Source organism: Aethalodelphis obliquidens, unplaced genomic scaffold (assembly GCF_003676395.1).
Source record: "Aethalodelphis obliquidens isolate GAN/ISIS:26980383/991018 unplaced genomic scaffold, ASM367639v1 scaffold62, whole genome shotgun sequence".
Classification (NCBI taxonomy): Eukaryota; Metazoa; Chordata; class Mammalia; order Artiodactyla; family Delphinidae; genus Aethalodelphis; species Aethalodelphis obliquidens.
This window is the reverse complement of record NW_020838006.1, coordinates 8,629,321-8,642,674: the sequence shown is the minus strand read 5'-3', so window position 1 is coordinate 8,642,674 and position 13,354 is coordinate 8,629,321. Positions and strand designations below refer to the sequence as shown.

Sequence of the window (13,354 nt, the reverse complement as noted above, 5' to 3'; positions counted from 1 at the left end):
GTGCAGCTGCCAGCAGTGAGAGCAAGGAAGGCTCATAACTGGAGTTCCAGCCCTGGGCTCCCAACACAGAGGCCTGAGCAATGACACTGAGCTGGCCAGCACTGGCTGCTGGGCCTGGAGGAGAGAGGAGGATGTCTGTGTGCTGAAGGTGCTCCCATCCTTCCTGGATATGGAAACAGGGGACCTGATCTTCCCGGTGGTACAGAACCAAGGGGCTGCTTCTATGCTGCACTCTGCCCACATCTGGATCCACCTGGCTACTTTGCCTCCACCTGATTCCTCATCACACCATCATGACTTCCCATAATTCCCTCCTCAAACTCTCTGTATTCCCCTGCCAGCTTATTTTGCGGCAGATTTCTACATTTCTCCCTTTACTGCGAAGGCTGAGATATAGCTCATTTCCCTGAATGGCAGGGGAAGGAACAGAAAATGCCAGGGACAGAAAATTTCCTGCTTTGCCCTACGAATACCCAAAGTCTCCAGTTATCATCCTCTTCATGCCTGAATCTTAAATAAATGTGGGCAAACATCCCCTTAGACTGTCAAGGGATGTCTAATTTCATCAATGAACCCATGTGGCAGATGGAGGGTAAGGAAGTAACCTGCACTGGGGCAGGTGCTCCTGCTCAACGTTCCACATCCTAAGGTGGACATTAGCCAGGTTGCTGCCCATGAAGGCAACACTGGATGTCATCTGACAGCCTGTCTCTTCCATCATACCCCAGCACTGAAGGGCCATTGCTAGCCTGGACCTTAATTATAATTCTGCCTGGAGGTCAATGAAAGGGGCCCCAATGACTGGGGTCAAGGAAAGGGTCCCCGATGACCAGGGTCAATGAAAGGGGCCCTGGTGGCTGGGGTCAATGACTGGGGTTCCAGAAGGAGCCACTTGTGGGGGGCAGCATGAGGAGAAACCCACATCTCCTCCTGGCTCAGCCCCTGAACCTACAAATCAGAGTTTGCTCTCCCACTGATCTCATATGCTCTGAAATCACTCTCGCTCAAAATTTGCATCTTGATTTCTTCTCCTCTATTCCTGCTCTACCCAACTTACCTCCATTTTCACCACCACAGTGATGTAGTTATTGAGTCTGAAAACTGTGTATGCAGCTTCAGGATCAAAACAGAAACTCCTTCTAATTCCCATTAAAAACTCCGTGAGGACACGGCTGGCCCGTGCAGGCGAACGGTAAATATTTGTCAAATGAACACACACATGAACTATTAATTGCTTGCTGTTCTTAGAATTGTAGAGTAGTTCTGCTTATTTTTAAACACAACAGAAGTAATCTTCAACTCAACAATTCCTTTAAAATGTTCCTTAATGGAGTTCAACTACATCACAAGTTGGTATTGATAAAGGACACACCATCTAATTAGGCAGAGGATATATGAGTCCCAAGACCATCAGAACATTTTTTTCCTAGAGACTGTGGTGCCTTAAACAATTAGGGAGGTGGTGGGAAATCATTTTTGGAAAGCAATAGTATCATCAGACCAGAATTCAACTCTTGGCTTCACCGAGACCTGTATGATCCGGACCAAGTATCTTTTTCTCACTGGGTTGCACACAAAAAGTTTGTTAGTCCTCTCTCACTAACCAAGTCCCAAGTTCACAGTAAATTTATATTCAGTTTTGAAATTTCTAAGTTCTTTTTCAAAAATCCATATAAAAAACACAAGGCTTCATTGTTGAGCTTATTCAATCCACCTGAAGATCAAGAGAAATGCCAATGAAACAGCCTAGAAGGATTAGCATATTGTTAAATAAGGTAGAGCATTCAAGGTGCAGCAGAGAAATGGAATAGTGTGTGCACCGTGAGCTCTGCGTGTCTGGGCGCCCACATACATGTGCTCCAGAGCAGAGCTTCTCAAACTTAAATGTGTACTAGCATCTTGTGGGGATCTAAATCCAGTTTCTGGTTCAGAGGTTCAGATCAGGGCCTCCGATTCTGCATTTCTAACAAGCTCCCAGGAAATGCTGATACTGCTGGTCCAAGGACTACACAGTGAGTAGGGAGGGGAGACACTCATGACACAAAAACTGTCTAAGAAATTCAATGAGTCCAGGTCCTTAATAGTGGTGGTGTTTATTGTTTTGTTTTGTTTTGTTTCATTTTCCTGGAACTCTACTTTCTATTATTCAATGTCTCTCAAGTTAAAAGACCTCTTAATCTGCACAGCTGCTCCAGATTCATTTCCTTCAGGTGATCACACACTTTGAATTCTAATACACACTGATCCTATTTTGTTCCTGGGCTTGGCCCAGTCTCTGGAGCTGGGCCAGCAAGTCGCCCTCTCCCAGTCAGAGAAACGGCAGGGACAGCTGCCACTGGCCAGGGTTCGCCTGCCCCTTCTCCAACATCTGAAGCTAACAAAGCAGCTTCCCCACCTTTTGGAAGCCCGAGCCTTTGTAAAACTCAGCAATCCTAATCCCACCACCCATCCTCGGTCTCTGATTCCACAGTAAAGAACACAAGCCCCTGACATCTGACTGGTGTTGCAAGCTCAAGGGAGAGCCTCCAAAGTCCCACCACTTCTTTTTTCTAACTGCATGGAATGTTCCAGAAGGGCCAGGCTATTCACTGCATTTCCACAAGCCCCACCACCTATCCCACACGTGGCCCAGTGAGGTTTCAGTCTGGTCCATGGAAATTTGCAGAAAGGATGCTTAGAGTCAAATATTATTTGTCTGAGAGCTAGAGGTTGCAATGAATTGGAAAAACAATGGTAAGAAAAGAAGAGGGGGAACCTCAGGGGAAAGGGCATCTAGCCTGTGGGCCTGCTGCCTACAAAACCAGCTGGGATGCACAGCAGGAGGGAACCCCAGAAACATCCCCTGGCTTCCCATGACCCCACATGCCCACTCCAGCTAAGATGGCTATGCTGAGCCTTGACTCGGTGGCTCTTTACCTATTTCTCCCGGAACGTGCTTGCCGTGGAAGCTAAAGCAGGCGGTGACATTCAGGCAGTTCACAGGCTGCTGGCCATCGTGGCACTGGGGCGCCGTGATGTTGATGGAGGTGGGGAGGAAGATGGAGACATCCACCGTGATGACGGGTCTCGCCCTACAGGTCAAGAGGAAGGCGACTTAGTCACGGTGAAGAGCAGCACTCAGAACCAAATGAGAAGTAAACCAACAGGACAAATCCCAGGGCTTCAGCCCAGCCTCTAATTAAAGTGTGAAACAGCCCAAGAGAGAATGGCCAGGGTGCTCTGCAAATCCTTTTCTCCGGTTTCTCAGCTTATTTCCCAATAAATGAATCATTATCTTCCCAATAATGAAGGCAAGTTAGTTGTTAACAAAACACATCTATCTGCTTGAAGCCGTAAATGAACCACAAGATGCTGAGAGATTATTTAAAATTTCACCAGTTAAGTTCTGATTTCCATTATACTAGGAAGATAGGAATAGATTTAAGAGGCGTCCCTATAGGGGATGCTGTGACTCAAGAGATAGATACATAAGCAGGAATTCCCCAAAGCATTTACTGCCATTACAAGCATGAACTGCAAAGTCCCATCCAGTGGGTCAAACCTACTCTCTTCATTTACTCCCATCAATTAATTAAGTATTTTTCTAAAAGACCTTGATGAATGGAGTCCCAGCTGGTAACACCAAAGCACTTTAGAGCTGAAGAAACCAACCTGCCTGGTGGTGGGACCAAAAGTGAAACCCAATAAACAAGCACACTCCTCTCACCGACAGGGATCATCCCCCAGGGCCTGATGGATGGACTCCATCCATCATTGCTGGCCTTCTGGGGACTCCCCGGGGGCTCCCCAACAGAAGCAGAGAGTGAATCACACCATTCTGCTCTTGTTGCAAACATCTGCTGAGGGACGGTTCACCTAAGCTATGGCTTAACCTTCTCCCCTCCAGGCCTCACAAAAAGACCCTTTTACCTCCAAGGAGCCCTGGCCTTCACGCCACTGGGGTGACATAACAAGATTAAGGGGCATTAGCAGCTTGAGAACAATGACCTCACTTGTGTTCAGTGATCCCACAAAGAGCATCCAGGGGGACAAGACAGATGGGAACCAGGACCAACACCAACTCTGAGAAAAGAAAGCGTTAAGGAAAACCTCAGAGAAAAAAGGAAGCGAGGAGCTGCATGGCCCAGATGGGGTTAGGGGATTTCACTATTGCCAGCACTGCCTTGAGACATGGGTCAAGAGAGGAACAGCTGTGACAGGTAGAAAGGAACTGCAGGATCCCAGAGCAGATACAGCTGTAGGTCTAACGGAAGCCAGACAACAGTGCTGCCTGGAAGAAATCCAATATCCGGTTTTCCAACTTCCTTCTGGGTTCATCCTTGGAAAATGCTCGAGTGTTCCTTAGCACCCCTGGCACTTGGATGTCTTCCTTCTCTGTGTTCCCGACACTGTGTTCACACCTCGCCTCATCTAGTAATTAAGGTCACTGTCCATTTCCAAACCCGCTCCACCTGCCCTGTAGGCCCTCCGAGGGTGGTGGGAATCCTGGTGAGTTCATCCTGATATTCCCAGGAGAGTAAGTATTCAAAAACGCTTGTTATATGAACTTACTCACAAAACAGAAATAGAATCACAGATGTAGAAAACAAACTTACGGTTACCGGGGGGAAAGGGTGGGAGGGATAAATTGGGAGATTGGGACTGACATATACACACTACTATATATAAAATAGATAACTAATAAGGACCTACTGTATAGCACAGAGAACTCTACTCAATACTCTGCAATGGCCTATATGGGAAAAGAATCTTAAAAAGAGTGGATATATGTATATGTATAACTGATTCACTTTGCTGTACACCTGAAACTAACACAACACTGTAAATCAACTATACTCCAATAAAAATTAAAACAAAAAAAAAAACCTTGTTAAATGGGTGAAACCTCCTCTCCAGGCCAAGGGATTGAAAACCACAGGAGGAGCCAAAGTTTCACAAAACAGGGCGTCCACCCTGTGAGAACCCCAGCTGCCCATGTGTCCTGCCAGTCACTGCACAAAAGCAGCCCAGGCCCTCCTATCACCCCAGGACCCCCTCGTGGGGAGGACACTTCTTCTCCTGGCAGAGCCTGGCAGGGGAAGGCGAGGTGAGTAGGAAGCAGAAGTGAGTGGTACAGACAATAGGACCTCCATGAGCCATTGTTTAAAAAAAAAACAACAGTCCTTTGAAATGACAGACCAGGACCTTCACAAGCACATCTCCAACATCCATCAGATCAGTTCCCTCAAGCCTTTTTGTTTCAACTCCAAGTATTGTTTTTGGACCAGGAAAAGCCCAGAAATCTTTCATAAGCCTCTCTGATCACTTCCTTTAATCTTCAATGGCATTAACACCAAGCGCCTATCACCCTAACACCAGGCCTGCCCTCTCAAGCTAATCCCAGAGAACAAACTTCCCGAGGGCAGAGCTTGGCCAACCCACACCCCTGGGGGGCGGGAGACTGGGTTTCACAGTCTGAGATGAAAGCAAAGGGGCACCCAAAGACAGCACCGCAAATGTGCTTGAGACTTTAAAGAAGCTGGTGGCTGGAATACTTTTTTTTTAATTGAAATATAGTTGATTTACAATGTTGTGTGAGTTTCAGGTGTACAGCAAAGGGATTCAGTTACACATATACATATATCTATTCTTTTTCAGATTATTTCCCCTTATAGATTATTATATGATATTGAGTGTAGTTCCCTGTGCTATACAGTAGGACCTTGTTGTTTATCTATTTTCTATATAGTAGTGTGTGTATGTTAATCCCAAACTCCTAATTTATCCCTCCCCCCACCTTTCCCCTTTGGTAACCAGAAATTTGTTTTCTATGTCTGTGATTCTATTTCTGTTTTGTAAATAAGTCCATTTGTATCATTTTTTTAGACTCCACCTATAAGTGAGATATGGTATTTGTCTTTCTCTGCCTGGTTTACTTCACTTAGTATGATCATCTCTAGGTTTATCCGTGTTGCTGCAAACGGCATTTCATTCTTTCTTATAGCTGAGTAATATTCCATTGTGTGTGTATATATATATATACACACACCACATCTTCTTTTTCCATGGAATACTTCTTTCTGATGCTTCTCGGATAGTTCAAATTCTGATATTTGATTTGATCCTGATATTTAACTTCCAGGTAAATAATAAAACCAGTCAGAATACTTTCTGACGTGGTGTTGCTCCAGTGACCCTGGCCTTCTGTGGGGTCATGTTGCTTGCAGGGCAGAGACGGGGTCGGGGGGGACACATAATGAGCCTGCACCCTGGTGAAGGTGTTAGACCACTAACTGGGATATCCCCAAAGCCATCCATTACTCCAGGGAGCTACTTCATGTCTCAACAGGTCAATGCACAGAGCAGAATGAATGAGGGAATGGGATATGGTGAGCTTGGCACCCCTAGAGTAGCTGTCACGGCCTTCCGCGGACCTCCCCATCCAAGCCGGTGCTCCTGGCCCTGCTCCTAAAGCCTCCCCTCCCCAGGAGTGCTTCCAGGCATTCTCTTCCATGGACTCTACATCTGGCCCCGTTAGAATTCACCTCATCCGATTCAACCCTCCATCCCAGGCTGGGGTCTGTGGTCTCCCATCCACGTGTCACTGCCTCGCTTTATGTTTACGCTTTATGTTTACACCCCTGGGGAGGGCTGTCCCTCACGACAGAGGACAAAAGGAGACAAGCCCCTCTGGGTTAGAGCTCACAGCTACAAGCTTATAAAATACAAGAATGATGAAAATGCAGAACCTATGAGATGTGCCTTTTGTGCCAGAAGCTCCCAGTTTGGAGAGGGCCTGGTTTCCACAAAGAGAAGTGGGGGAACACGTTTTATTCAAGGGGAATCTTGAGAAGCCAGGGCACCCTGCTCAGAAGAGTGAGGGAGGGAAAATGACTTCGTGAGGCCACCAGCCAGAGCCCTGGCTTCACAAGTCCAACCGCAACCATCTGGAGCTATGAAAGCTGTTCCACCTGAAAAACTACCAACCCAGAAGAAGGGTGATAAAGTAGAAATCCAGTCCCGTGGGAGTAATTAAAGGACCCATCTTACTGAAGTCACCACCCGAGGGACACAGCCGCCACCTTCAAATACTGAAGGGCTGTTATATGGAAGATAGGGGACCAAGAAGCAGACTTTGAGGCAGGCAAATTAAACCCAACTGATGTCAGAACTGCTAACATTTACTGGGCACTTAAACCAGGCACTGTTCTAGCTCACTGAGCTCTCATAAGAACTTATGATACCCAGTGAGGTAAGTACTATTATTGCCTTTTTAACAGATGACAATCCTGAAGCAGAGGTTACCAGACTTGCCCAGGAAACTCACCTTGTAAGGGCAGAGTTAGGGTTTGAGCCCAGACCACCTTGCCCCAGAGTTTACACCCTTAACCTTAAGGCTATTCTGCCTCTTTAACAATTTAACATTTGTCAGGCGGTGGTGGTGGGGGGGGATGTCATATTAAATTTATTCATTTCATTTCCAACATGATTGGCCATGTTAAGCCAACTCTTAGGAAAGAAAGAACTTGAAAGCCAAAGGCCCTTGAGGCTATGTGTCTTGATGAGAAAATATGATCCAAGTCTCTGTCTAGAGCATCCCTAGGGTGTTGTTCATCATCTTTTCTAAATCCTTAGAATATTTATTATCTATACTGTTCATATAGCACCTATCACATATTATATAGCTGAGGTTTTATGATGTATTTATGGCTTGCTTTAACTAATCCCCTTGGTGTAGAATGCACAATGCCTGAAATATTATGTTTCCCCACAATTCTCTGCTCACCGTGGTGCTCAATAAATGAGTAGTGGTTGATATTAGAAGTATTATAATTCCTGGAGTAGCAGAGTCATTTCTGACTCAGGAATTTTATGATCATCATCTTGAAAAAGTAAGTTACACATGGATTTTCTGACTGCTGCCAATATGACAAACCTTGAAATTAGCATTTGTCAGTTAAGTGTGTGCAAAGTAACTAGCTTGAACAATTTAACATTTTTCATTACCTGTGGGTGAACTGGTCCCCTCAGAAGTTACTAATCCCCACCCTGGGCACTACGTCCTTCTAGAGGAGGCTGTGTGGTACTATGGTGGAGACTCAGAGGAAGGCCCTGCTGAACAAGAGGAATCTAGGGTGTGGCAATCCATGGCCTCTGGGATCCCTTCCAGCTCTAAGAGCCTACTAGCCTATTTTAGAAAGTTCTGAAATCAGGTTGTTAACAAAACCTATGAGTTGGCTCCCGCTCCAAAGTGTAATGTTGCCTTCTCTGAGTCACAGAGACAGAAATACTTGGAGAGGGTTCATGGGTAGGCCAGCAGCCCGCTGGCCTTTGCAGGAAAGATCCAGACTGCATGGGCTTCACAGCGAGGACTGGGCCTGAGCTCATGTCCCTCACCCTCTGCTGCCACCAAAGAATGAGGGGGCAGGAGGCTCCCAGGCCCTGGGGGGCTGGGGACTACAAGGTGGGAGAGCCGGGATGAAGGGTGCAGGGATGAAGAGATGGGATAGAGCAGTTTCATGGCGCCCACAGGAAATGACACTATGTATAGAGCACATCTATGGAAGGGACTGTTCACAGCAAAAGGCAAAAACCCCAACTCTTCCTAGAAGCTCCTAGAGGAGCTTCTAGCATCCTAGAGGATGCTATCCTCTTACACACGTAAACCACTCAAGGCCCACCAGCTGGAAACCCCGGGATAGAGGATAACAAGAATGAAAAAACAAAGGCAGCATTCGCACTTACCAAGCACCTCTGCCTGCAAGGAACAGGGCAGAGTGACTGCTGACTAATGATGAATAACTCCCCTGGGCCCCCCTTCCCCACCAAATTCCATCCCTCACCCACGAAGAGCCAAGAGGAAAGAGAGAAGCATCTCACCTTAGGAGAACCACACTGTCCGACATGAAAGCTCCAATAGTTACATCTGAAAACCACAAGTTTACAGATTCAGAAACTTGCTGAAGCCCATTTCACCCACCCGCTGTCAAGAGGCTCCACAGCAATGGAGGCCAGCCTCAAGGTCAGGGGGCACCCCTGGGCTCTGAAATGACTTTGTAGGAGTTACAGCCACACTGCCCCATATAGCAGTCAATCACCAGATGTTGCTGCTGAGACCCCAAAACGTGCTGGTCTGCACTGAGATGTGCTGTATGTGTAAGACATGAAACAATTTTAAAGACCTGGTACCAAAAAACATTAATGATCTCATTAATAATTTTTATACTGATTGTACGTTGAGATGATAATGTGTTGGATACATTGGGCTAAATTAACATTATGAAAATTAATTTCACCTGTTTCTTTTTATCTTTTTAGTGGTTACTAGAATATTTTAAATTATGTAAGTGGCTCACATTATATTTATTTTGGACATCAGGGAATCAGAGAGGGGGACACTTGGAATTAAATGACTCTTGGGAAAAGCTCTAAGTTCTGTAGAACATGTGAATCATCTCCGTTCCACCCCTCACTCTATGTGACCCCGGAGTCTCTCTGTGTCCTTGTCTGCACAATGGAGATAATTATCCCCACTGTCTTCTTCAAAAGTTGACAATATTTCATAATATTTAAATCAGAATATATTTATTACACACTTGTTCGATATATTTATTAAATATGTTAAATCAGATATTAAAATCAGAAAACTCATGAAAATACTTGGCAAACTATAAATCAAGACAAGTGTTAGCTGGTAATGTTTATTCCTAAAAAATTTAATTTAGGAAGTATGCATTCATCCAACAGCTCTCTGCCTTTCCTCCCCTCAAATATAAACCTCTCAGCCCTGCGGTTCCCATGACTACTTCACAGAACCAAGCATCTGAATCCCTACATCTACACGACGTCCTCATTAAGGAAAAACAAAGAGCATATCTGTGGATTGCAGGGCTGCTAAAATTTCTGCACTTGGGTATGCTTGTTAATTTTGCTATTTTCTAATAGCCTTTTTAAATTGCCTGGATATTTGAAAATAAAAGAACCCGACGCACTTGCCATTTCTTTTAGGAAAAATGCAAGGTAAGAAATCCACATCCGTCGTGAAGTGTGACCATACCTGCTCACCGTGCAACTACAGAGAAGCAGCCTGGGTCCCTGTCCACAATGATGTGGTCTCTGGTGCCCTTAGTTCTCTGAGGCTCAGTATCCTTGTCTGTAAACTGGGGAGACACCCCCATCTTTAGCTACCTATGGGGTAACTATATGATGTACATTGCACAGGGAAGCATTCTGCACATATCAGAGTGTTAAACCAATGGTAGGTATTATTTAGGGATGGCTACAAATTGCCCAGAACAAGAACTGCTTTCTCAAACCTAAAAAGACTCGTACAAGATTGCATTCATTTTCATAGATCCTTCTGAGGCATTTTAAATGGAAAGAAACACTTTCTCAAGATAGCAAGATGACCTAGAGTTTCAGGGACATTTCTTCTGAATTCCATGATGATTTGGGGTTTTTCCAAATTCTTCTCTTTGTTTCCTCACCTCACCTACTCCATTCCCTTCAGGCAGCAAAGGAACCACTACTCCATTGCCCAGTCAATTTTACCTACACCGGATATCACTTGGGATTGGGGTTTGAAATCGTACATTTTTCTTCAGTCTCAGTCACCACAAGGCATTAATTAACCCTGAAGACAAGCCAGCCAGCCTTGAATGGTGAAGGTCTGTTTTGTCCGTCAGGGAGATGACATATGACATGGTTTTCTTCCTGCTCCAAGTGTTTCTTTCAATACTTGTCTCACGGTGGGGGTGGGGGTGGGGGGTTGCTCAGTGCCTTCTTCATTCTCGAGAGGAAGACGCCTCCGAATATGCTCAAATACCAAGGCAAACATGAGGCTTCACTGGTTATCATTTTAAATGTGGGGAGTGCTTTTGGTCTTTAGCAGAAAGACTTGCTGCCACAGAAATTACTGCAAAAATCCACCTTCCTGGTGCTTAAACCCTTTGGAGTAGAACATTTTAAAACTGAAAAATAAACTTTAACACTACTTTCATCTTAAAAGTCAAACACCAAGCAAAATACCCTATTCTACTGTATGAATTTTCCTAATCCTAAATACAGGTCACATCTGTGATCACGCTTACCAGACTGGTTATCTTTGCTTATCTCATATGCTTTTAAAGAAAAATAGCTTACCGGGATAGCCATTTCCATCCATATCAATGCCTCCTGATATGGACTGACCAAACATCCGCAGGACTGGACTTATCTTCCGCCCAGAAAGTTTCTGAAACAGATAATAGAGAGATTGAGTCACCAGAAGGAGCACGGTCACAAATAAGAACCAGTGACTGTTTTAGGGCAGCTTCCCTGGACACCTGATCTTGAAGTTGTTCAAAGAAAAAAATCATAGTCCGAATTTTATCGGGGCAGGGGGTAGGGGGCTTTAGCAGGCAGTTGAAGACCACGCACTCCTTTATTATTACTTGCCTTAGTCAAATGTCACCATTTAAAATTTTTTCTAAGCTCAGTGCTAATGAAAAAGCCACCTAGATGAGTGTGTTAGTGTTTTGATGTGTTGAATGAAGTTCCAAGTGGATCAAGGTTAACTTCCGTTTCTAAGGGAGGTTCTCTTTTGTGTTTATACAGGTATAGCTGGCTGAAATTCTAAGAACATATTGTCCTTATATCTCTCTACCCAAACATGTACTAAACATGGAACACTCCTAAGAGGCACACGTCATCTGTTCCCTAGGTGGACAGGAATTAGCACGACAGCTCTCGATCAAGCCAACCAAAAGATCTACAGGCTCCTGAGCATCACAGACAGGATGAAACAGCTCTACCTAGTACATCTAGAACTCCATGGTCCTGAACCTTCTACAAACTGTAGGAAATCCAAAAACTTAGCTGAAGCCACCCTTCTTCCTAAAAGGCAGCCTTCAACCAACCATTCAGCACTGACAGCTCCTCTGCCACAGGGCACATGAACATCTGTACTTATCTCTCCTTCATCAAGTTCAACAGATGCTAACACAACACATGCTGTGTTGGTCCAAGAATATTCATTGTACAACCAGGCTTTGTCACACATCCATGCTTGTGTGGCACAGTTCCTCACAAAGATATCAAACTTCCTGAATCAGAAAAGTGCCATGTTCTGGGATCTGACCTGTTCTTTCTTCCCTTTCTCTAAACAGTCTCCCTGGGGAGGCTTCCCTCCCAAGGCCCTCGATGTAGATGGTAAGCGAAATGCTTTGTTTTCATGCCACACAGCAACCTCCATGTCAGAACCAGGTTTACACACAGTCGTGGCTCACTTGGGGCTTTCTTGCCTTATCCTTTTCCTTACCGAGTCATCCTGCAAAGAAGTCACGAGTATGGGGAGGAGGTGTTCCTACAGGGTTTACAGATGGAGACAGCAGGGACTCCCCCACCCTGCAGCAGCCAATAACTGCTAATAACCCTCTGCCTGCCACCTCAGTGAAACCATCCAACAGGAAATGTGCAAGCATCAAAGCACGAATCAGAACACTGTAGGGAAACACTGAAGAAGTGTTTCTTGATAACAGGCAGAGCCCCACATCCCCAATGGCTCTGTCTAAGGAAACACGGATGTGCATCTGCACGCTTCTTAAAAGTCACATCTTGAAGCAGACCATCTCGGCTCTGAGGTCCAATGACGTGAGCAGCAGCTTGCCCTGGGTTTGCATTTCTAAGGTATGCTGTGGCTGAGACAAGCAGGGAAGAGTGAAGGGGTGGTCCTTTTGGGGGTGGCGATGCAGGCTTAAGTTATCCCACAGACATCTGCAGGCCATTAGGCCATAAAGCCAGGAAGATAAGTCTGCTCGATGCTAATAACTCTAAATGAAAACCAGGAGCCTTGGGAAACCTCCACTTCACCAGGTTTACATGCGGTGTCCTGATGGCAGGAGAAAGATCACAGGGGCCGCCGTGACATGCCTGGAGGGCTCTCAAATTGAGAAAGGCGCACGAGGATCTTAAAATCAACACTTTTCATGGTAAACTCGAGAAAGAGGAATGAGTTAGAGTTATATGGAAGAACTTTAGACCCTGATCTCACAATGCATCCAGCAGAAATAACACCAATCTGGGCCAAAGAAAAGCGATTCCCTTGCCCAGACTTGTTTCTGACTTCCTCCTGTAGTTCACCCACACAATGCCCGCTCTGTCCAGACCTGGGCCCTGGAGAGAACCTGGCGTTAAAGGATTTTTCTTCCTTTAAAATCACAAACCTTATCACATACATATTAGGAGTCTGGAAACGTGTAATCATGGTTGTTTCTTTTTTCTTTTTTTTTTTTAAAGAGCCCCAAACCACTTCTCTTTGTTAGAGCTAATGAGCCAGGCTGCGTGCTGACAAAGGCAGGACAGGTCCAGCTGCTGATCCCTGCTTCCTACTAAAGAC

The 13,354-nt window shown here is 45.4% G+C and overlaps 1 protein-coding gene across 3 annotated transcripts in view; it reads right to left on the bottom strand.

Moving 5' to 3' along the window:
- Positions 1–13,354, bottom strand: part of ITGA9 (integrin subunit alpha 9) — a 353,650-nt gene that overhangs the window by 273,769 nt on the left and 66,527 nt on the right. For all 3 annotated transcript variants that reach the window (XR_003429002.1, XM_027088159.1, XM_027088160.1), the window contains exons 12-14: positions 11,122–11,212; positions 8,860–8,905; positions 2,917–3,071 (exon numbers count right to left, since the gene is read on the bottom strand). Coding sequence is in view for 2 of the 3 variants with exons in the window: in XM_027088159.1 (XP_026943960.1) it covers positions 2,917–3,071; positions 8,860–8,905; positions 11,122–11,212 (292 nt within the window). In the remaining variant the exon portion in view is untranslated. The remainder of the gene's footprint in view (positions 1–2,916; positions 3,072–8,859; positions 8,906–11,121; positions 11,213–13,354) is intronic.